The sequence below is a fragment of the Daphnia pulex genome, chromosome 12 (genome assembly GCF_021134715.1).
Source record: "Daphnia pulex isolate KAP4 chromosome 12, ASM2113471v1".
Taxonomy (NCBI): domain Eukaryota; kingdom Metazoa; phylum Arthropoda; class Branchiopoda; order Diplostraca; family Daphniidae; genus Daphnia; species Daphnia pulex.
In genome coordinates this window covers 7,738,910-7,762,075 of record NC_060028.1, presented here as the reverse complement: position 1 = coordinate 7,762,075, position 23,166 = coordinate 7,738,910, and the positions used below count along the sequence as shown (strand labels likewise).

Below are 23,166 nucleotides of genomic sequence, written 5' to 3'. Positions count from 1 at the left end.
TGTATACGCGCATGCGATGTCAATTGTTTTTTAAGTGTGAGACGACTTGCGGAATTATTTGAAATTTGATTCTTTGCTTCCTTGAAGCATTCTGATTTTAGAGCAAAAAATATACTGTATCTACTATTATTTCATTCTGCTGACCATTGAACACTGACGTTTGACCTGAGTCTCCTACTACATTGTATAGTACAACGGAAAATCTTGTTTTTAAGGTGTGTTTTGTAGAAAGATTAATTTTGTTAAGTATCTGTACATCACAGATAAAGTCGATTGTCTTTATCTGTGGTCTTTATCTATGGTCTTTACTGTGCCATGGTAATTGAATAATATCGTATTGTTTTATTTGCGATAAGTATTAAGTTAGCGTATTGTTAGCAAATAATGTGTTCGATTCTGCACGTCCCAACCTCCATCCTGTTTCCCGTCACCCTGCCCTTAGGGACTTTGGGGCAGACAGCCATATTTCATTCTTCTCAAGTCATTACGCGTCATTAGTCAAACGTTTTCAGTTGCAGTGTAACTGTAAGCCCAGGATGTGTTGTTGTGTTGTAATATAGTTTGCATAGGGATTGAGCTACTGTTTTGTCCATTATTTAGGTTAGGCAATAAGTTTAGTTTCTCATCATTTGGTTAAAAACTTTTTTCAATTTAGCAGTCAAAACATACACATATGGTTTCCATGCTTTGCACATTACTGAGGCTATTATTATTATTAACACTTACCACTTGACTTTGTTAAAGCATGGTAAAAAAAAATGTCACTCTCGTGCCACCATCCTGTCATCTTGGATTTGCATTACAAAAATTATATCCTTGTTATCATAGCAACCAGTGATAATTTTTTGCACCTATTCTATTTCATTATTTTATTAATTATTTGTGTCTGCTCATAATTTGTAATCCCCAGGGCAAGGTGTATCAACCAGGTGAACCAGCACTAATAACTTAAATCATCTGGCCTCAACCTCAACAGGTGTCACATCTTAAAAAATTTGATTCCAGACAAATCATATTCCATCTTTGACTAAAAGATCACTGACTATTATTGGCAAAAATACATAAAAGATGACAACATCAAAATGTGATTTATGCCTTCAAGATTATGATTTTATGAAACGGAGGCCCAAATTTTTAATGTGCTTCCATTCATTCTGCCTTGAATGCCTACAAGTAAGTACAAAATATTAATTTACTCAAAGTGTTTGAATTCAGCCTATTTTTTTTTGTATGATTGTCGTAGCTAAAAAAGTTTTGGTTTTTTTTTAATATGGTGATTTGCTTAAAATCCCACAGCACACAGATCATCTCTATTTTATAAACCTCAAATCCAATAATAATTATCCTTGTTAACAATTAAGATATTGCTGCAAAGCGTTTTACTTAAAAACGTAGCGTTTATAGTAATTAACGATGTGATTATTTCTATCTAGAAGCACCAGAAGACAAAAACAGTCATAAATTGTCCAACTTGCTTAGAAGCTACTAACGTCAACTCGCAATCGCTGGATGAAGCGCTCAAGACAAATTTCTACATATTAGATCAAATGAAGGACCCAAGCGCTTCGTCAGCTATCGGGTATGTACTCATTACAATTTTTCCAACGAATTTAGTAAAGAAAATTATTGCGATTTCTCTAAGGTCATCAAATGAAAAAGTTGAGACAGGCAGCTATTATTGGTGTTCTTCTTGCTACGTGACTTTTAAAAAAGGAGCAGATAGTCATCCTGAGAATCACGAAACCTATAATTTGGACACTGAAGATGGGAGAGAAATAGCTGAGATACACCTTAAGACGCTGTTAGTCACGTGCAAGAGTCAGTGGAATGGTGCGCTTAGCAAACATCAAGAGGTTAATGTTATTATTCATCTAGGAATTTACCGGTTCAACTAAAAATTCTTCTAATAGGCCGATTCGGCTTTGAAGGCCGCTGAGACTGCACTTCAAGCCTTAGAGCAACAAATACGTAATCGACGAAAAAAAAATGATTGGCAAATGGAAAAACTTGCAAATACTTTATCGGTTCGCTTCATTGAATTTAAAGATCATACCAAAGATGATATATTATTTACATCATTTACATTTCAATGCAGGAAGTAGCCGTTCACCTGAATGACCAGCAACGAACTTCCGAAAAACTTCACAATTTATTTCAGTTGTATAATAAATTAATTGTTGAATCGAAAGCCAAGGCCGTTAAAACTGGGTAACTATTTCTTGCTGTGATCATGCATGTATACGTATTATGTTTCATACTAAAAAAAAAAATTACGATTTTGATAGGAATAAGTTGGCCGCTTTTTCTTCTTTGAAAAACGCCGTTGTCTCTATGGATATTAAGACTTCCAAGGGAGAAAAGTTTGCCGCCCCTCTTTTTGATTCAGCTCTGATCAATTTTCCTTCGGAAGCTGCCAGCAGTTACGATTCATACCTTTTAACTACTCTGGCCTTTTTGGCCCTATCTGGTAACCAAGACGGACAACGGACTAACTCTGCCCACTGTACCGATCAGGAACTAAAGAAGAATACGAACAAGGCGGAAATCGCATCGAAAGAAAGAAAGAATCCGCCAGTGGCTAGAACCGAAGCTGAATCAAGTAAATCAAAGAACCAATCAACTGGAAGAAATGGCAGGGGAGAACGAAACTCGTTGCCAGAAGCAAAAACGTCCAATTTTGTTCGAAATCATGATTCCAGTCATCCCGTAGAGAAACCTATTAGGAAACTGCAGCCAAATGTTCGTCCTCCCAAGCAAGATGATTCTGTATCCCGAAATTCAGTTCGCCGCACGGAAAAACCACATGGGAATACTTGTCTCGTCCCATCTATACCGATACAGCCGCTTTTCAATAAAAAGGCCTTCTTTGTTCTAGCCGTCAACGGTAAAGAATACGGTAGTGTCGTAATTGAACTTCGACCAGAGTAAGTATTACTCCAGTTGAAAGCATAGAACATTTTTTAAAATTATTGTCTGATTTGTATTTTAGTGTTGCCCCGGTTATGTGCCAGAGATTCGTCGCAAGTTGTCTGGCGAAAAGCGCAGTCTCGTATCAAGGGACTATCATTTACGATGTAATCAACACTCCTTTTAAAATGACCCGTCAAATTAGTTAATAAAATTTTTTTTTCGCAAATGTACAGGCTAAACCAAAGACGTACATAATGGGTGGCAGAGTACCGGGACCCGAAACACTGTACATGGCAGATGCGTCTCCGTTGAAGAAAATACGAGGTGCTGTATTCTTTAGGCTCAAGCGCGATTTCATGAAGTCCCAGTGTAGCATTGTAGCTACAGATTTTTGTGTCCGTTTAGGAGAAGATAAGGTTGAGCACAGCCGTACCTCAACAGTATTTGGTTTTGTATGTGACGGCTTAGCTGTATGTGACGCTATCAGTCATATGGATTGCAAGAAGGAACACGTTGCAGTATCCTCAGTTGGTATTGTTGGTTAAATTGAAAAAAAGGCTTAAGTTGTATGCGTTATTCCACCAACTCTAGTTAAGTGAACGATCCGTTGGAATATTGTCCACTAAATAACATTGTTTGTTATCCCCGTTACTCCTAAGGATTCCTTACTTTTCCCCTTTTTTATTCTTTTTTCAGAGACACAAAGAAAGAGAGCATATTCTGTTACAAAATGAGTGTCGAAAGTAATGAATAAATTAAAGTGCTTTCACTCGATATTATTCCCACAGATATTTTCTGCTGAGCTGCAAATATGGTATGGAAGGCGGATTTTTCCACTCTAAAGCCCCAGTGGATGGCAACAGGAGCTGTTGAAGAAGGAACTACGTGGTGCGTTGGGGTAGTAAAACAAAAAGGAAATTTGGTACTAGCGTTTCCCACCGTCTATGAATATGAAATAGCTGTGCACGTGTAGAGATGGTGATAAGAGACAGCAGACGATGGAATGGGTTGATATTCAAAGTCTATTTAGTTATCTTGATTGCTGACTTCCAAAATTTGGCACACCACGTGATCACTTGCTGTTCATAGTTTTTTTTTTTTTTTTTTTTTTAGTTTGCTAGGTTATGCAATGCACCCAAGCTCTTCTCGATTTCCTTCATCGCCCAGCTCTATTTTATGCTTGGAATAAGGTCACCGACTCACCGACACCGCATACGTATGTGACAGCTTTTTCTAGCATAGCTAATGTCACTTAATAAAAATCATAGATATTCGTTCAGTGGTATTTTATAATTGGGATGAAAACTTACACTTCTTCGCACTGCTTGGCAAGAAAACTATAGTAATCTTCTTATGTCGTTTAACAAAATCTGAAAGCGATTTAGTATTTTTTCGTATTTTATTATCATTTCGTTTTTGTTATCACAGATGGATTTGTCACTTATTTCAAGATCCTTTTGGACTTTGCTGCGCGAAATTTGAAACAGATTGGATGCAGTAATGGTCAACAAAGGCTGCCCAGTTCTATTTTAAGTAACAGTTTTTTTTTCTTAATTAAAATTTTTGGTTTTAGATACACTTCCTTAATAAGTATTAATAACAGAGGATAAATAGGCCAACCGAAAGAGCTTTCTGCTTGCTCTACATAATATTGACCCCAAGATCCTGCTTTATCCAAAGAGCACGCGCCCTTTGCTCGCTAATATTTGGGTCAGTTAGCGCTCAATTCTCATACTAAAAATCAAATGAAAATACAGTAAATGGATAAAGGAGCTAGTACTTGACAAGTCGATCAACAGAGAAGTGTTAATCGACTTTGTTCCAGCTCTAGGGAAGTGAGAAAAGTATTTGCTAGTGACTGATCTCTGATCAGTTTAATTATTAATGTTTAATTAATAAGGTACTTCTACTCTTTTTCATTGCTGTTTCCAAGATCCAAGATATGAAAATAAGAGAGTGTAACAGTAGTATAATAAGTAGAATAAAAGAACTAGTAAAAAATTCAAAATAATTATAATGTGTGTTAGAGCACAGGTTAACTAGCTTGTTGCGCTTTGTTTGCTGACGCAGCGCGATTCATTTCGTTTAAGCAGCTTTTTCTTAGCGCCTTCCTTTTTAACCATAAAATTCATGCTCATACATTTGTAGACTACAATAGTTAAATCGCATAACGTTTGACATTTGCGCGAATGGGCGGGCTACGTTACTCTACCTATAAAACACACTTCATTTTCTCTGAGCTATTTCTTATTTTTTATTTTCAAAATTCTTACCCCACCTTATCTACCTCTGTTTTTTTACGAAAAAAAACAAAAGGCTTTAACCACGTCCCTAGCTTGGCCTCCAGAAGCGATCAGATTATTTCTCTTTAGTCCAAAACTTTTCCTTTTGGTCAAGGTATAACCTAATTCAAGGTAAGAAAATGATCACCCTTACTCCGTTTTCACTCCTATTCTTAAAAAGAAAGATTCACACGCATCAGTATTACCACGACAGGCACAGGTACGTAATAACCAGGCAGCCAAATACTGAAATTTCAACTAGCTTTAGTTGTTTCGTGTTGTTCAAACTAGAAACTAGAAAGTAAAAATTCGTCGACGTAAGTTTAATCGGATCGCACTGTGTTATGTTATTCCGTTTGAATTCCTGTATGAATTTTCATTGCAACTGTATTTTATTTTTAAAAGGTGATCGCAGCGACTACGTCAATCGAAAATGAACAACAACATTACATCTTTAACTCACATCGATAAAGAACTTGTCGGAAATTTCCGTCTACTCATTGAAGGTACTGTAATGTGTTGTTGTGACATGTTTTTACTTACTCACTCTGTTACATTTTTACAGAATCTAACATTAACTTATCGATGAGTGACGAATTGCTTATGTGCTTCATTCACGCTCGCAAGTACGACGTGAATCGTTCTATGAGATTGGTAAAACTATAAATTCTTAGAGTGGATAAGTTTTTAAAACCTTTTAAAAATGCCCTTACAGTTGAACAATTACATCAGAATGACGAAGAATTACCCAGAACTTCTAACTGAGTTGCGACCGGCGCGCGCCAAACAAGTGCTCGACATGGGTCTTGTTCTTGCGTCACCCCAACGAGAGCAAAATGGTCGTCGTGTATTTATAGTTGACCTAAGTATTTGACAAGTTTATTTTCTTTTTTTTAAGAGCTTTAATTTCTAAAATTCTTTCAAGGCAATTGGGATCCTCGCATTTGTTGTTTGGAAGACGTCTTTCGTACTGTCGTCTTTTGTTTTCAAAGAATGATGTCCGAGATTGAAACTCAGACTAATGGCATTGTTGTAATCCTGGATTTCAAGGATTTTACACTTTACAAAGTGAAGCAGTTTACTCCGTCGTTGATCAAAACGATAGCTGACACCGTACAGGTATTTGGAAATTAATTTCTCAATAAATACTTGGACTATAAAATATTTGACTTTTCATCTCTAGGACGTGTTTCCTATTCGTTTGCAAGGAATTCATATTCTCAATGAACCTCGGATCCTCAAAATCCTAGTTGCCATGTTTTGGCCTTTTTTGTCTAACAAAATTCGCAATCGAGTTAGTTTTCTCTTTTTAACGGCGAATCCCTAAAACTATCTAACAACTACATTTTTATTTTCAGTTGTTTTTTCATGGCCACAGCTACACAACATTACACAAGCAGATTGATCCTGCTTCCTTGCCCAGCAATTACGACGGCTGCCTGAAACCGATGGAAACCATGCATTTTTCTAATGTCTTCCCTGAAAAGGATTACTCGAAATTATTCGATTGTTTTAACTAGAGGTAAGGCCGTAAGGGCGCTTAAAAATGTGTGAGATTGGATGCTATTAATATCAAAAAATTCTTATTCTAAATCTTCTAATTCTAAATTCTTAGAATTACGTATTTTGTCGTGCCCACTAGTTTAATACTCGTATCTTTATGTCATGCGTCTGTGCCGCTTTTTTTCACGCTAGTGTTTTTATGATGATTATTTTTTATTGTTTTGTGTAAAATTTGTAAAAAAAAATTACAGTGGGCTGCGATGTATACATCGGGTAATTTTTTCCTCGTTAAACGTTATTCAAATGCAAAGCGAATAATTTTAACAGCATTGTGTAAAAGTAACGTAAGATCAAACAACTGATAATTTTTTTTTCAAGCTTGATGGATCTTCCGTGTTGGTGGTCGTATCTGAATTATTACATAGATATATTGTGCGGAAAATTCGATTCCGGCTAACACACGACTCAAGAGGCGGTCCAATAATTATACGGCATGCGTATGTATAATATTATTCGTTTCCATTGTAATATTAGCTTCCTCGTACCCGTGATTTATTGTGTCGATTACGAGTTTTGTCTAGTTGCGTCGGGGGGTTAAGACTAATTAATAAGAGAGAAGATCAGATGAGTCCGTATTCTGTGAAGAGTTTGCGTGTTTTGCTGTTTTTGCATGCGTCTGTTATCAAACTATCGCTGGTTGTGCCAGTAGTGATATTCCTTTCCCTGATTCTGAGCAGTCATCGATGATGTTATTACATCATATCGTATCGTGTTTGTCGATAACAAAATAATTCAGCCCTGAACTTGTCGCTTAAGGTAACAAAAACTAACAACTATTAACGAAAACTTTACTGAAAACCTTGGAATTAACCATGACAGATAACCCGAATCCCACCTTGAATTGGACGATTTTCAAATGAATTCATGGATTTAACGAAAAGCAGTGAGTACTTTTGTATTTTCTCAGAAAACTTCATTAGGAAAATTTTAAAAAAATGTAAATTGCTTTCAAAAATAGATGTTATCTCTTTATCAGTATAGACTACATATAAGTATATGGTGAGTTGCTCTTTGAGCTGGCTAAGGGGTGCTTCTTTATTTCGTGCTAAGTAAAAGCATATTTTGACCTAGTTTTCTCGCAAACGAACATATTTGTCCTTGACCTGCCTTACCATCTCGCAGGCAGTGAAGGCCTATAAAGAGTAGCTGCAGTTGCCTGGGGTTGTGCCCATGGAACTCAGAACGCGCTTTTTATTATAGCTTCAGTCTTTGAAGTGAACAGGCTGCATTTCATGTCCTTAAAGGATTTCATAGTAACAAATTTAAACTAATCTATTGAGGATTTCATTATATTAAAAATCGCAGATTATATTGTGACTGTAATCGAAATGAACAAAAAAATATCATCCCAAACTCATATCAACAAAGAACTCGTTGCCAAGTTCCGCCTGCTGATCAAAGGTTAGTTGAATATCACAGTTGAAATGTTTTCTTGTAGTACGTATCTACTAATAACTCTGTCATAGAATTCAACATCAACCTGTCGATGAGTGATGAACTGCTTATGTGCTTCATTAACGCCCGAAAGAATGACCTGAGCCGAGCTGTAAAACTGGTAAAATACAAGTTAACTTTGAGAAACTGCAACTTTAATTTAACTAACGTTTAAATTTTTCTAAAAGCTGAACAATTACTTGAGAATGACGAAGAATTATCCGCAATTCTACACCGATATGCGGCCGGCGCGAGTTAAAAATGTTCTCGATATGGGCATTTTTCTTTCTTCTCCGTACCGCGAGAAAAATGGGAGTCGGATTTTAATATTAAACCTACGTATTTCAAAAACTGACTTTTAATTTTTTCAGTAAATATTGAATTTATTGATGTTAATTTTTTTTTCGTTTATCTTAAGGCAAATGGGATCTTCGTTCTTGCAGTTTGGAAGATATCATGTCTGCTGTCGTATTTTGTTTTCAAAGAATGGTTTCTGAGACTGAAACTCAAACTAATGGAATAGTCGCCATCATCGATGTTAAGGATTTCGCACTTCAACATTTAAGACAGTTTACCCCGCCACTGATCAAAGTTATTGCTGAAACCGTACAGGTGGGTGGAATTAAATTAAAGCAAGTTCCCACAAGATTCATATGAAAACTATATCATTCAAACTAATTACCAACGCAGAACGTGTTTCCTATTCGTTTGAAAGGAATTCATGTCCTTCATGAGCCACGGATCGTAAAAATCCTTTTGACTCTATTCTGGCCTTTTCTATCAAACAAAATTCGGAATCGGGTTGGTAGTTAAGATTTTTTAAATTGATCAATAATAATGCGACTTAACCTAATACTTGTTCCACTATATTACGTATTAATAGAACATTTAAAATTGTATTTTCAGTTGTTCTTTCATGGTGACAGCTACGCGACAATGCATCAACACATAGACCCTGCCTGCCTGCCCAGCAGTTACAATGGCTGTCTAAAAAACATGGAAACAATGCATTTTTCTAATGTCTTCTTTGAAGAGAATTACTCCAAAATATTCGACTGTTTCAACTAGTAATACGCAAGCTTCCTCGAATCTAAATCAAGTATTGTTTAATTCATCAATTTTTCGCCTTTCTAGCGTAGTTTTAATTTTGCCACTATTTTCGCACGTGTTTCAACTCATGTATAGACAACACCGTCTTTTCTCTCATATTTTGCAATTCTCCTTTTTTGTCAACGGATTTCTTCGCGGATTTCCGGATTTCATTTGTTCATTTCTACCTGCGCTGCCGTATAGTCCGTGCGCATTATCTGTTACCAGAAACATATGGTTTTGGTTTCAAATTTCCGCGCTAGCAATCTTATTGTATCTCCTAAATTTATAGTGATTACATCAATAGAAACCCAAGATAAGACGTCTACTTAACGAATTTTTACAATGCGACTTGGCCTACATTACAATCATTTTTTAAAATCTGAAACAACTGAATTTTGTTCCGCATTAAAAACGCCACTGGCGTCGGCCATCGAGATTTTTTGTGGCGCTACGTGGAAAGTTGATCAGTTAGTTGGTTAGTTGTAAAGATCATTAGGTTAGCCTTCCATATTTTCAATGGAAATTTTTCAGCGATTAAAGCATGTCGCTGTCGGTCTCCGATAGAAATCGCGAGCGGACAAATTACCCGAAGGATTTCTTTCAACGTCTTTCAACGATTACAGATTAATGCAGAGATATAAGTAAATTAACATGCGAGTAAGTTTCGCCACACGCTTACCTTTGGATCAATAATACCCGAAAGGGTTTCTAAAAGGTGCGGCTGGTTTAGTTGGCGATTGTCTCATTAGATGGTTATTATTGTTATCGACTGCATAGTGATTAGCGAACTACTCTACTCATGGATTTCGTTTCCGCCAATTCAAATTCTTCGTGATATGGCATTAAGAAAAACAGGACTGTTGACATTGTTTTTGTTCCCCATCATCCGTAGTTCAGAATAAGGTAATTTTTTATGGTGTGTATCGTATAATGAGCGAATTAAATTAAAAACGAAAAAGGTGATACGTAAAGGTAGCAGCAATATTTCGTCAACAATCTGCGCGGGGTCACTAACAGATGTAGAAGCATGTAGAAGCACTCCTCAATCCTCATTGTAGAAGCATTATACCTTGGGGATTTCGTCTGTTATGATGTGCGATGCTGAGGTGGTGGCTGTTGGGGAAGACGAGATATAAATTTGGAGGGCAGAATATTACGTGCTTGAGTATTTTAAAAGTTATTGCTTGCTTCTGTTTGTTAGTTTTTTTCCAATTGAGTGTCAACGAGCTAGAGATGACATTGTTTTCTTGTTACTTTTAAAAGTTTCTTCTTTGTGAGTTGTGACGCTAGACGGCCTTTGCCTTTGACCATTTCCCACCTGTCAGAAGCATCAGTTTACTTTACACATCTCTGAAGAAATTTGTCGCCGCTATTATTAGGTAATTTGGGTGATTGCTGTCTGCTGAAGTTACAGCAACAAAGCTCACTTGTTAGATTTTCAATAATGTGCTTTAAAATTGTCTACTTCCAGTTTGTAAATGAGTCTACAGTTCAGTATATTCAATTGACGCACAAAATAAGCCAGATATTCGTGATTATTGTCAAATTTGAGGTAAAGTTCATGTTTTATTTTTCGTTTTTGCGTACTCCCGGTTTACCCCCAAATCGTCCAAAATCGAGAATTTTCCTTTTAATTTAATCAAGTTATATCAGCAATTTCAGCGGTAAGGCGACCGTAGAACTCCAAAGACAGAAGAACTCCAAAAACATAAGAACTCCTTTTTTAAATATTATTAAAAATACCCGACACTAGAACTCCACTACGCGACAATAGAACTCCAATAAATTATTTAATTATATTCATGTTCGACAATAAAATAGAACTCTATTGAATTTAAAATATTTTAAATGTCCAACTCTCGACATGGAAATAACTGAGTTCAGGAAAAATCTCGATTTTGACCAAATCTTGGATTTCGTTTGAATTACACCGAATCGACCTCAAATTTAACGAAGATCATGAAAAATTGATTTATTTTGCCGATAGCTCAGTGGTTAAGGCGCTATCGCTTACTTCCGGTATACTTCCGGAAAATTTGCATAAAACTAATAAGTGAACTTTGTTCTAGGTAAATTTCTAAGGATTTCAAGCTAGATTTCAGCAAAAAAAAGTGCACCGTTCAAGTTATATCAATATCTAAAGAACTGTATTGCTTTGGGTTACATGTTTCTGTTATCCGAGTTTCAGACGTGTCCAATAGATGGCATGTGTCCTCTTTTGTTTATGTCATGGCGGATTCATGGCAGATTTTTGTTTTGTTGTCAAAAGTTTCCTTTTATTCCTCGAAAACTACCGATTATTTCATGGATCAATTCAAGTTCATTTCTGTGCAAGTTGTTGGTGATGTGATTTATTTCGTATTTATATTGGATCACCTTTCATATTTCTCATTATAACCTGTAGCTGTAGTAGGAAGGAACGCGAATGGAAACAGTAGCCTAAAAATCGTCCTTTTGCTGAATGCATCATCCAGTCAAGTCAATACAGGTAAAAACCAAAAATATTGGTCACAAGTTTTAATTACTTTTTCACACATTTAGTTAATAGTTATTATAATTATTGGTAGTTTCTATTGATCTTGGTAGGTCACTAACACCAGCATGGCCACAATGTTGTTTCTTTCCGAACATGTTTTCTACAAATTATGCATTGACAGACAAGTATTATTCTTCCTTCAAAAATTTTGAACTTTTATTTGATGCCATAAACTGTATTTTCTGTCATAGAGAAAGCTTTGGGAACATATTCAAGGCCATGGGTAATCTTCAGGTTAATTGCAGCAACTTTGGAGAAGTCACATGAAAAGATGCAGGGCACATACCAACATGTGTTGTATTTATCTGAATTTTTTACTCTAGCAGTAGGTAGTAATTAATTTTTGTTAATTGCATTAATGTTGGAATATTTATTGGAATATTTCCTTTAGATTCAACATAACTGTTTGATGCCAAAGTTAGTTGGAACTCTAACTCAAACACAGATAACCTGCTGCCTTACAGTCACAGGCAGGAAAATAATTCCTTTCTTCAGAAAATTGTAAGTTTTATTTTTTGTCTGGACCCTCCATACCCCCAGTCTCAGAAGATTTATTTGTATGTGATGTGTATCCGATTATTCATTTCTCGTGAGTCGTGATGTCAAGCTTCGGAAACATGAGTTCGGAAAGCAATCCATCCGTTCCGTACAGTCAATCAAATGTGGTAATCGTGAGGGAATCTTTTGGCTGTCGGTAGGTGGCTAAAATGGATTGTCCCCCATCCACCAGGTGGTGCGAGTGTCTTCGTGAAGACGAAATATTTGCCATATGTTTCCGAGACGCTGACTGAAAGTGTATTTCAAATACTGTCGATCTACATTTTCAGCCATGAAATGTAATTGGTAAATGCTAGTTTTGATTTCTTCAATTTAATTAATCTTAATGTTTCTGTCTGAATTTACAGGCAATGTGGCTTTTAATTTCACTTGGCCAAATAATGTGACCACTTGGGTCGAAACTGCTGTCCATTTGGCCGAAATGTCGGCCATTCGTACCCACTTCAGAGCTAGTAAAGTAATTTTGTTGATGTTGATAAATTTCCCTGCAATAATGCAATAGGTTTCATTAGTTGATGTTTTGGTCAGAGATGGAGATCCCTTTGCTCAACTGTTGCAGAAGTTGAGAACACAATAAAGTCTGACCTTCATGGCTGTCATATCATTAACATGGTTTTGTTGTTGCCAGCTGGTGAAAGGTGTGATGGAGTCAAGTTGAGCTGCAGCTGCTGCATCCAGTTTATCGAGATGGTGTTATCCTGAAGTGTCACTGCAGGAAGATTTTGATTTGGTAATTAGATTACATTTGTTATTTTCAATTTGTAAAACTTGACAACTACAAATTCCTTTGTAAGATTTATCAAGGTAATTCTGAGAGATTGTATAGTTTAACTTCATACTTCTGTTGTTTTGTTATGTCACATGAGATTCTGTTCCTTGTTAGTAACTTGTTTTTGTTTTCAATAGCCAGGTGAAGTCTGCGCTTCTTTGTTGCAGTCTTATGTGCGCATGGATTCGTTGCAGTCATCCAGTGAAAGGTGTGATTAAATGGAGCTGTTGCATGCAGTCTTTGGTGCTGATGTTGTCCTGGAGTGTGGGAGAGTCCCATGCTTCAAGTCTTCTGTGATCAGCCATATCTGAGTTGACGCTGGATCATGCTGCATTGTGGTTGCCGAAATGTTGGACATCTAGTAGAACTGCAAGAAGACTCCTTGAAATGGTAATTTGATAAAAATTATAAGTTCTAACTTGGGAAGTATTATGCTTGGACTACTATAATTGCTTACATTGTTTAATTTTAACATTTGGGGATTTCATCATGTGAACAGCTCTTTCCTTTGATCATATGTAAATTGAGTTATGGATTGTTTAAGGGGAATTGGTTAACAAGATAGGCAGGTACTGTAGAAGAATGTTTTTGTTTAGCTGCAGAGCACTACAAATTTCAAACGAATTAAATGAGTAATCTAGTTTCATGTAAATTTTTGTTTAAACTATAGTTATCAGATAGTTTTGCCATAGAATATTTGGGTAAACTCCATTTGAAGTGATTTTTTTTTATTTTATACAAAATTTCCATTGATCAAACATTAATTTCATTTTGGTCATAGGTTTATGTTTACGTAGCAGTGATGTTGCTGTCCAATATGGCATGTTGTTGCAGCCTATACTGGTGAAAGTTTTTTTGCATCGAGTTATGCTGTTGCTGTTCCTTGGTGCCGGACTGCTGGTGTTGTGCACAAAAGTTACATCCAGTTTTAATTGTTATTTGCGTCTATGAAGTTAACCGTTTATATGTTGAGAATGAAAAAAATAGTAATACGGGGAATTTTTACGTTGAACAAATAATAAACATGCCTTCGCGATTGGGAAATCAGTGAGGAGGAGATTGGGGGGAGGGGGGCAATTGATTTTCATTTCGTGGTTTGTTTTAATAACGTTGACATAAAATCCTTTGTCTATCACATCCATATACCTACCTATATAACAACATCTATTCCTCAAACCCCATAACATCCACCAACATCCATTCCTTAAACCCCATATCTTCCACCAACACCCATTTCTTGAACCCCATTTCCCCACAAATGTCAAATATCTCTAATATGTAAAAGTTACTGATGAATAAATAAACCATCTATGTAAATATATAAACCTCATTTTTATTCTGGAACACTTACAAAATAAATAATTCATTAAACAGAGCGTCCGGTTCGAGACATTTTTTTTTTGTGCGAGGCTTTTTAGCAAGCAATCCGCCACCCAATTTGACAAAAAGTGATAGTTTGTTTTCACGGAAATTTCGTCAGACGGTTACAAAATTTCAAATTCAACAATCTGATGTAGAAATTTGCATATAGTCTACTGGTGCAAATTGCGATTCTGTAAACCTGATTAATTTAGGTGATGTGTTAAAAGCAATTGTGGGTTTTTTAACACATCTTCTAAATAATCAAGCTTAAAGAATCGCAATTTGCACCAGTAGACTAGATGCAAATTTCTACATCAGATTGTTGAGTTAGATATTTTGTAACCGTCTGACGAAATTTCCGTGAAAACAAACTATCACTTTTTGTCAAATTGGGTGGCGGATTGCTTGCTAAAACTCGCACATGCAGTGTCGGCGTAGATCCAGGGAGATTACCTGGAAATGGAAGAGGAGAGAAGAGTGCGAGGCAAGTTTTACTGGGGAGCGATTAGTCATACTAGGCTTCCGGGTTAGACTCATGACCCTCTAAAAGTTTTCGTCGGATCATGCGCCTTCCAAGTCCCCGTTCGACCAGAGCCCTCCCCTCCTCCTGGTTTCACAGCGGGTGAGTGACCACCGGCGGGCGCTGGTTAGTGGTTAGATAGGGAAATGGGGCCAAAGAAAGAAGGGAGCCCAAGCATGCACTTGTTTTATCTAACAACTACACAATTTTTCAGTCTTGAATGACAGCATTCTCTTGAATTATAGCATCACCAATGGATGAAGTCCATGATAAGTAGCGAAGGAGTTACCCTGTAGACAGCATGAACATTTATTAGTTTGAGAATAATTTTTCAACAACATTTGAGCGACAGAAAGCAATACCTCAAATCAAGCTTAAGAAAGTAAAAAGGGAGATTCGAGGGAAGCAGCCAACAGGTTACCAAACAATGTAGTGTACATTGTTGACTGTCAGTCAGTCCTTTTTCTTCAATATGACTTTACTTAAAGTCTGTCATGCAAATTTAGAAACCTATAGTTTCAAACCTGTAAATACAAAATAAGAAAATTAAGTCACCTTGTTAATAATTTGTGTCATCAATGTGCTTGACAACTATGAAAATAAACTATCTAAAAGAATAATTAAACAGTAATCAGTATACTGCAGTTGAAATCGTCTTATAACCAGCATAGACGTGAGTGCAGATCAATACTTTGAATACATATTAGACTGCAACAAAGAAAGTTCCTTGACATGACAAGTGAACTTACACTTGAAACCACCAAACAGTTAGCCAAGGTTCTCTAGAAGATGGAATAAGAGATTTGTCCGTGATGGGGTTGGTGATCTAGCAAGTCCAATTCTTACAGCAGATAATTATAATGAATCCTAATAAAAGATGAGAAGATTGTATGTTTTTCAACAATACTGTAATAAAGCTAGTGTTGGTAGTTACCTGTGTCATTTCGATGGCACATGTTGAACAAAATAGTCAACGGTAGGCTACGTTTCCTCCTGTAAGTTGGTGAGAAACACTAAGGTTATCCAACATGAACACGGAATAGAACACATCACCGACAAGTTACAAACAAATTTACTCGAATTAACCTATGTGTCCATTTGTAACTTTCAAAGAAAATAGCCGTAGCTGAAGTTAGATTTAGACGAGACGCCATAAGCCATTTGACAACACAATATTCCTTCACGCCATCTATTAGACACGTCCAAAACTCACTATCTAAAGGACCGGCTTTAGATTGTCACAAAAGTCACAAAAGTAAATCAAAAAGACCTTTTCTGTTTGCTTTAGCTGGCAAGGAGTCTTTAGAATTGTGCAGAGAACAAAGCTCACTTGCTAGTTTTATGCAAATTTTCCGGAAGTATACCGGAAGTAAGCGATAGCGCCTCAACCATTGAGCTGCCGACCAAATAAACCAAATCTTCGTGATCTACGTGAAATTTGGGGTCGATTAGATGTAATTTAATTTAAATCCAGAATTTTGCCAAAATCGAGAATTTTCTTGAACTATAGTTCAGGAAAATTTTCAAAACCGGAAGTACGAAAATGTACAAAATAAAACATGAACTTTACCACAAATTTGACGAGGATCACGAATATGTGGTTATTTTGTGCGTCGAATGAATATTTACTGAACTACTGACTGAAATTAGAAAACCGGAAGTAGAAAAAAAAACACATTATTAAAAATCTAACAAGTGAGCTTTGTTGCTGAAATAGAAACTGACAGTTATCACAAAAAAGTTCTTTGTAGTAGTAGCGAGAAATTTCTTCAGAGAGGTGCAAAGTAAAATTCTGACAGGTAAAAAATTATCAAAGACCATGCCGTCTAACGTCAGTAAGAAGAAACGTTTAAAAAAAGTAACATGAAAAACAATGTCCGCTCTAGCTCGGTGACACTAAATTGAAAGAACTAACAAACAAAGGTAACAAATAATTTTCATACTCACGTAATATTCACCCTGTCAAATTTCACCAAAATGCCACCACGTAGCATGACACATCACAACAGACGAAATCCTCAAGGTGATAATAGACGCCAGTTCAACTTCTACACTGATGAGGAAAAGGCACTCAAGGCGGTGATATCGTTCATGTACCTTGTCTGCAAGTGATTCCCGACGTTTCAGCACCTAGGCAACAGTGCTTGGACAGTGGATTGCTGAAAGGACTGGCAAATACTGGCAGCAGATTGAACCGGACGATCTGTTTAATAAAATAAAATCTAATATGTAAAATAAATTGCAAATCAATATCTAATCATTATATTCGTTTTAATGAAATATTTATTTATTAACAAACACATAAAATAATTTTAAAAGTTTATTAAACAGAACGTCCGGGTCAATCTGCTGCCAGTCAAGCAGGGGGAGACACTGCCCGACTGACTCGACCAGGGAGATTACCCGGACATTGGTTAGGAGAAACCGGAAAAAGAGCGAAGAGAGCTGAGGAGCAGTTATTATGAGAACAGTGTATCATAGTAGGCTTCCGGCTTAGATTCATGACCCTCCAACAGATTTCATCGAATCATGCGCCTTGCAAGTCCCCGTTCGACCAAACATCTCCCTTCCTCCTGGTTGTCGCAGCGAGTGAGTGACCACCGGCGGGCGTTGGTTAGTGGTTATTTAGGGAAACGGGGCCACTGAAGAAGGGAGCTCAGATATGCACTTGTAATTTTTCTACATCTTCATAAATTATTGACGAGTCTTGAATTTCAGCAACCTCTCTTCAGTTTTACCAATGGATCAAGTCTATGGAACGGCAGCAAACGATGAAACTGGAAAACGAAGAGATTTTGATTAAAAGTCTATAACTGAACGAAACACCAAGCATTACCTCAACGCCGGTACCAAGAGACGATATATCGACAAAATGCAACCGATAAAATAAGACCGGCCACAGCCATCACCATTAGGCAACATTGACTATTTTACCCAACAGTTCAACACTGCATATAGTGCATGGACACCAACATAGACAAATGAGACATTTAAGTGTGATGTTGAACTGCAAGTCTACACAAGCTCCATTTCAGAGCATCTCTCAATTGGAAAGGGGCTGCAAAACCACTGTACACCAAACAGCAACACCATAAACATCAAACCGACCATGAACTACTACAAAGCAAAAGAAAACTAATAAACCAATAACATTTTGAACTGTGAAGAAAGGGTGCCGATAATAACATTTACTTAATTTAAAATTAATTAATAAATTGAAATTGAAAAAGAAACCAGGAAAGAATTTTGTACATCTACTTCCAATATGTTATAAAAATTTGGTAATACTAAGTGGGAATTTTGGTTCTTGTTTGATTGGAAGAAAATTGAAAAAAAAAATTGTTGGAAGCAGACCAACAATGTGGCTATCTTTGAACAGAAACAATTATTTGGAAGGAGGAAATATTAACCCTAATTTTCTACACCACATCAAGTTAAACTTGTCAGTTGAATACAAAATTTAAAAAAAAAAAAAAAAAAAAAGAAAACACAAGACTTCCCAAGTTACAACAACCAATAACATCAATCTAATTACCAATTCAAAGTCTTGGGACACTTTGGGATAACACCAGCTCGATAAACTGGATGCAGCAGCTGCAGCTCAACTTAACTCCATCATACCTTTCACCAGCTGGCTGCAACAAAACCATGTTAATGATATGACAGCCATGAAGCTCAGACTTTGTTGTGTTCTCAATTTCTGCAACAGTTGAGCAAAGGGATCTCTGTCTCTGACCAAAACATCAACTAACATAATCTATTGCATTATTTCCAGGAAATTTATCAACAAAATTACTTTATTACCTAGCTCTGAAGTGTTTCTGCACGAAATGAGACGTAGAGCCGAATAGGGTACAGCTAAAAACAATGGCCGAAATTTCGGCAAAATGTACAGCAGTTTCGACATGGTTTCGACCCAAGTGGTCACATTATTTGGCCAAGTGAAATTGTACGACAGATTGCCTAAAAATAGACAGAAACGTTAATAAGATTAATTAAATTTAAGAAATCAAAACTAGCACCACCAATTACATTTCATGGCTGAAAATGTAGATCGACACTATTTGAAATACACTTTCAGTCAGCGTCTCGGAAACATATGGCAAATATTTCGTCTTCACGAAGACACTCGCGTCACCTGGTGGATGGGGGACAATCCATTTTAGCCACCTACCGACAGCCAAAAGATTCCCTCACGATTACCACATTTTACTGTACGGAACGGAACGGATGAATTGATTTCCGAATCGGCGATTCCGAGCTCTGTTTCCGAAGCTCAACATCACGAGTTCACGACTCACGAGAAATGAATAATCAGATACACATCACATCATCACATACGAATAAATCTGATGAGATTGGGGGTATGGAAGGTTCAGACAAAAAAAAACTTACAATTTTCTGAAGAAAAGAATTATTTTCCTGCCTGTGACTGCGCAGGTTATCTGTGTTTGAGTTAGAGTTCCCTTCCCTTCGATAGGATTAAATGAAACGGGCGTATTATTGTGAGTCACTTCGACACTTAACTTCCCAACTGGAAGATGCCAATAAATGACAAACGGGGGAAATTCACGGCACCTGTCGCGGAAAACTACTTCACCTCCTTAGATGTGCTAATGATTTTCAATCAGGATTTTCACCTTAACAAAATCTAAACTTGTTTCTGTATAAGAGGGTTTACTTTGCGCAAATTTTTTTAGGGCGAGTTCATCACAGGTCAATTCGATATCGATTATTTTCAATCTACGGTTAATTTATAGAATAGAGATGAAAAATAAAGTTAGAAATTATATACCTTTCAGACCAGGTCCTGGTAAACGCAGGAGTTCTTCTAATCATTCATTCCACGATGAATCCGTTGCAAAACTAGGGCCACCATTTTCGTCAACCGGTTCTTCGAACTGAGAAACAAAATCAGTCGTTAGTTTCTCAAAGTCTGTCAACTTTTTATTAATTTACGATGGCAGTGCCGATAAGCAAATGCAAAGAAAGATTTTTTTACTTGTTTCCATTTTCGGCACTGGTTTACCTGTATTCTGTAGAGCTGCCTTGGTCGGATAATCTTCCACGGTGGTGCTGCGGAGTGGCATTTTCTCACGAACACTAGTGTTCGTAAAAGTAAAATTATAAGGGAGATGACCATCATTCCAAATTGTGGAGTTGATGCTAAACTTGAGGAATCCAGCTATTTCTACACTGGCGAAGTCTGGAGTCTCTTTCCAGTTAGGTAAAACCTATCAAATGAATGAAAAATTCAAATAGATCAAATCGAAAAATTTAACATTTTGGAATTTATACCAACTTTCACCAGGAGTTTATGATAGTTTATCATCAGCATCCACGATTCCATTTCATATGCAAATATGCCATAGAAAGGTGTATAATTGGTGTTCTTCAGCTGATGGGTAGTACGTTGGGCGTAAAACTTCTGTTCGGCTTGAGCATAGAGATCCTTTATGGCGACGAGTTACGGTTTCCCTCCCGATCACAAAGTCTCTGGTGTAACCTTCAATCGAAAAAGATGAGGTATAGAGGTGGTCGTACTAGCAGAAGCAGCTTGGTCTATCCAGTTTTGATATTATTTAATTACTAAAAGTTCCAAGCTATCTTTATTTACCTATTTCTATTTGACAATCAGGGCGTTTTCCCTATCTTGCGTAATCGGAACGAAATGTGTGACTTTCCTGACCCTTTTCAAGTGGGAAAACTACACGTTATAACGTTAATACTGTGCGTTCAAGAAACATGTGACGATGTTTCAAGATTTCGTTTTGACGGCAGAGGTTCTTGTGTCGATTCGTCAAGAGTAAAACCGTTATTTTCACGCAGTTATGACGAAAACAGAATTCAGCTTTCCGTTTCTTCTTCTTTCTCTTTCATTTCAAGATCCCAGGCCATCTACATATTAAAAAAAATTTATGAACTTAAAACTCTTCACAAAAAATAACTGTAAAATCACCTTAAGTATGGGCGACGATTCGCCAGGATCCAGCTCTTGATCCGCTTCTACTGTTACCAAGCCTTCGCAAAAGGCGAGTTGCAAACAACAAGCGCCAACTCCATCGGCCGTCGAGACAAAATTCGCCACCATTTCTTTCCAGATCTGATATAATAGTAAACTATTATTGGATATTGTTTCAAAAACAGAAGTTTAAACATTTTCACTTACTTGGTGCGTTAAACCTTGGGTATAATGGATGATATGTATTCCATGCATCTCCTTTTTTAATCCTTTATCCGTTTCACTTTCGCTCCCACCTTCTTTCGCTATCTAGTCATAAGTGCAAAACCAGAATAATGGCAGTCTTGAAGCGTTTGGAATGAGTTTTTGGGCTGTTGGTGTACCGGTAGTAGATAGTTCTTCTTCTTCTTCTTTGGGTTTAAATTCTATGTGTAACTGTGACTTCATCATCTTCAAATCAAGATTTGTGCACAACTTCCTCAGTTTCCATTTTGTTTAGATTCCATCGACAGAAGGAATACAGGTTCGTCGTCTTCTCTCTCAACTTTGACGGTGGTCTAAAGTGCATCTCTAGCAACTCGACATAAAATTAGGATTTGTGTTTGCCTAAAACAAAGAAAATTTGCCCTGATAAAAACTGCAAGCAGCTAAATTTAAGTTGATATAAGGTTGCTCAAGTAGTACCACATCTTTTGGCCCTCCACAATAATATTTTTTCAACCACTGTAAATTTCTTCCTGTCTGCCAGTTTGTTCAACAACAATGTGTTTTCACAAGAACAACTAATATTTTTCTACCATGTTAGTCATAGTCAAAGATTTAAGAGTCTAAGAATAGGAAATTCTGTTAAAATATCAGGAAATTGTTATTCTTATATTTAAGGAATGTACACAATGAAGAGTTGCAAAAATCTTACTAAATCTTGTTGCTCGTGTTGTGATGATTTGTTACAGAACATGATATTTTTTTAGCTGGAACAATGGTGAAAATTGGGCTGTATGATGATAATCCCAACCTTTTGACAACAACATCTATGTTCTTCTAGTTTCTTCTCACTGTATTGTATAGCCTTTTCTTCAGCAGCAACATTTTTTTGCCAGTTGACGCAATTCATGACAATACGACAAAACACTGTAAACGGGAAAAACAAATTATGTTTTAATTCACCTTATGACTAGACCTTCTGCACTGGATTCTTCACAAGCACAAGGCAACTCCAACAGTCACTGTACAAAATCTTCTAGCAATCATTCCTTTCTCAGCATGAAGAAAGCGAACATCCAATGCAGATGAAAGAATCTGGAACTTATTTCACTAATGGGAAATTCTTCCACGATTTTCACACTTCCTTAAATTGACTGTTGCACTTCAACCACGTGTAGGATTAACGGGATACCCACCTATATTTACTATATTAGGGCAATGGAGAAACAAAAAAACGTTGCGTAAACGGACCTATGTGGCTATTCGCCAAATGCTCGCCATAAACTCTGCACGTTTGCAAAATTGCAACAATATGCTGATGTCAGATTGCAGATTGTCTCAACATCTGTGCTGTGAGGCCTACGCGGCTACGCGCCTAAAAGTTAACCAGTTGTGACAGTTGCAGACTGCAGAGTGCAGACGAACTTCCGTCTTCCGTGAGAACTAGGAAGCGGTGTTGGCGTGTTGCTCGAAAATATGCGAAAGCTGAGCTGACGTATTTATATTTTAGGGCCAGCAAGCAATCCAGCATAGGCTCATAGCAATGCGGGATAATTGGCTTTCAATAAGGAAACAAATATATTCAAAAATTTATATAAGAATGAAGTATTACAGATTGATGTCAACAGTTATTATTTAATGACGAATCTGATGTTTCATTATAGAATTCTATCATTTCCCGTCTTGTTTTCTGATTGTTTTTTTTTAAATGTATTATGTATATTTACCATATTATTTTATTTTTGCTACGGGTCCCTACGGAGACTTCGCAATCCAATTGGAGCATTCAAATATACGGGCGGGGGTTTTCTATCTTTTTTCCCCGGGGGTGGTTGTTTTTTCAACCTCTAGATGGCGTGAAGTGTTGAAAGGTTGTGAATTTGATTGCAGCAAACGAGACCGTTTTAGTGAGGCATGTTAGTTAGAAGAGTGTCTGATGCCCAATTACCGTTAACCGATTCGTGTCGCGATTGG

At 36.8% G+C, this 23,166-nt stretch overlaps 3 protein-coding genes and 2 long non-coding RNA genes across 30 annotated transcripts; 4 read left to right on the top strand and 1 right to left on the bottom strand.

The window, feature by feature from the left end:
- The first annotated feature begins 380 nt into the window (after positions 1–380).
- On the top strand, positions 381–4,443 carry LOC124210022. 8 transcript variants are annotated; one of them, XR_006881122.1, is made up of 12 exons: positions 458–600; positions 911–1,173; positions 1,434–1,579; positions 1,643–1,853; positions 1,911–2,024; positions 2,096–2,208; positions 2,286–2,924; positions 2,990–3,074; positions 3,144–3,234; positions 3,699–3,798; positions 4,024–4,126; positions 4,339–4,443. XR_006881122.1 is itself a non-coding variant. In XM_046608294.1 (10 exons), the coding sequence occupies exons 2-10, from the start codon at positions 1,069–1,071 to the stop codon at positions 3,710–3,712; spliced, it is 1,518 nt and encodes a 505-aa protein (XP_046464250.1). In that variant the 5' UTR covers positions 458–600; positions 911–1,068; the 3' UTR covers positions 3,713–3,964. The 8 variants fall into 8 exon arrangements, 6 of the variants coding, with proteins under 6 accessions (XP_046464246.1, XP_046464250.1, XP_046464249.1 ...); XR_006881121.1 differs by having other exon boundaries at positions 3,699–3,832; XM_046608294.1 differs by lacking the exons at positions 4,024–4,126; positions 4,339–4,443 and having other exon boundaries at positions 3,699–3,964.
- Positions 4,444–4,661: 218 nt separating this feature from the next.
- LOC124210026 (alpha-tocopherol transfer protein-like) lies at positions 4,662–7,426 on the top strand. 4 transcript variants are annotated; one of them, XM_046608302.1, is made up of 8 exons: positions 4,662–4,810; positions 5,598–5,698; positions 5,758–5,846; positions 5,908–6,058; positions 6,118–6,311; positions 6,376–6,486; positions 6,551–6,714; positions 7,121–7,426. In XM_046608302.1, the coding sequence occupies exons 2-7, from the start codon at positions 5,626–5,628 to the stop codon at positions 6,710–6,712; spliced, it is 780 nt and encodes a 259-aa protein (XP_046464258.1). In that variant the 5' UTR covers positions 4,662–4,810; positions 5,598–5,625; the 3' UTR covers positions 6,713–6,714; positions 7,121–7,426. The 4 variants fall into 4 exon arrangements, with proteins under 4 accessions (XP_046464258.1, XP_046464254.1, XP_046464255.1 ...); XM_046608299.1 differs by lacking the exon at positions 7,121–7,426 and adding an exon at positions 5,227–5,324 and having other exon boundaries at positions 4,674–4,810; positions 6,551–6,962; XM_046608298.1 differs by lacking the exon at positions 7,121–7,426 and having other exon boundaries at positions 6,551–6,962.
- LOC124210025 (alpha-tocopherol transfer protein-like) lies at positions 7,174–9,606 on the top strand. 2 transcript variants are annotated; one of them, XM_046608297.1, is made up of 10 exons: positions 7,174–7,192; positions 7,405–7,511; positions 7,575–7,638; positions 8,061–8,156; positions 8,222–8,310; positions 8,378–8,528; positions 8,608–8,801; positions 8,880–8,990; positions 9,096–9,288; positions 9,375–9,606. In XM_046608297.1, exons 3-9 carry the CDS (start codon positions 7,620–7,622, stop codon positions 9,255–9,257), a joined length of 822 nt encoding a protein of 273 aa, XP_046464253.1. In that variant the 5' UTR covers positions 7,174–7,192; positions 7,405–7,511; positions 7,575–7,619; the 3' UTR covers positions 9,258–9,288; positions 9,375–9,606. The 2 variants fall into 2 exon arrangements, with proteins under 2 accessions (XP_046464253.1, XP_046464252.1); XM_046608296.1 differs by having other exon boundaries at positions 7,433–7,511; positions 9,096–9,606.
- Positions 9,607–10,669: 1,063 nt separating this feature from the next.
- On the top strand, positions 10,670–14,463 carry LOC124210027. 7 transcript variants are annotated; one of them, XR_006881129.1, is made up of 9 exons: positions 10,670–10,833; positions 11,686–11,769; positions 11,868–11,942; positions 12,009–12,146; positions 12,209–12,653; positions 12,723–12,832; positions 12,888–13,105; positions 13,282–13,534; positions 13,926–13,987. It is a non-coding gene; the product is annotated as an uncharacterized LOC124210027 (long non-coding RNA). The 7 variants fall into 7 exon arrangements; XR_006881126.1 differs by having other exon boundaries at positions 11,849–11,942; XR_006881123.1 differs by lacking the exon at positions 10,670–10,833 and having other exon boundaries at positions 10,845–11,769; positions 12,209–12,318; positions 12,516–12,660; positions 13,926–14,463.
- A 2,828-nt stretch (positions 14,464–17,291) lies between these two features.
- Positions 17,292–22,609, bottom strand: LOC124208845. 9 transcript variants are annotated; one of them, XR_006880646.1, is made up of 13 exons: positions 22,444–22,591; positions 21,905–22,119; positions 21,673–21,815; positions 21,372–21,594; positions 21,196–21,297; positions 20,986–21,129; positions 20,644–20,924; positions 20,325–20,532; positions 20,056–20,260; positions 19,059–19,927; positions 18,831–18,989; positions 17,863–18,773; positions 17,632–17,803 (listed from the first exon to the last, which is right to left on the bottom strand). It is a non-coding gene; the product is annotated as an uncharacterized LOC124208845 (long non-coding RNA). The 9 variants fall into 9 exon arrangements; XR_006880651.1 differs by having other exon boundaries at positions 17,633–17,803; positions 19,822–19,927; positions 22,389–22,609; XR_006880644.1 differs by having other exon boundaries at positions 17,633–17,803; positions 19,059–19,196; positions 19,822–19,927; positions 21,905–22,591.
- Between the last annotated feature and the right edge of the window lie 557 nt (positions 22,610–23,166).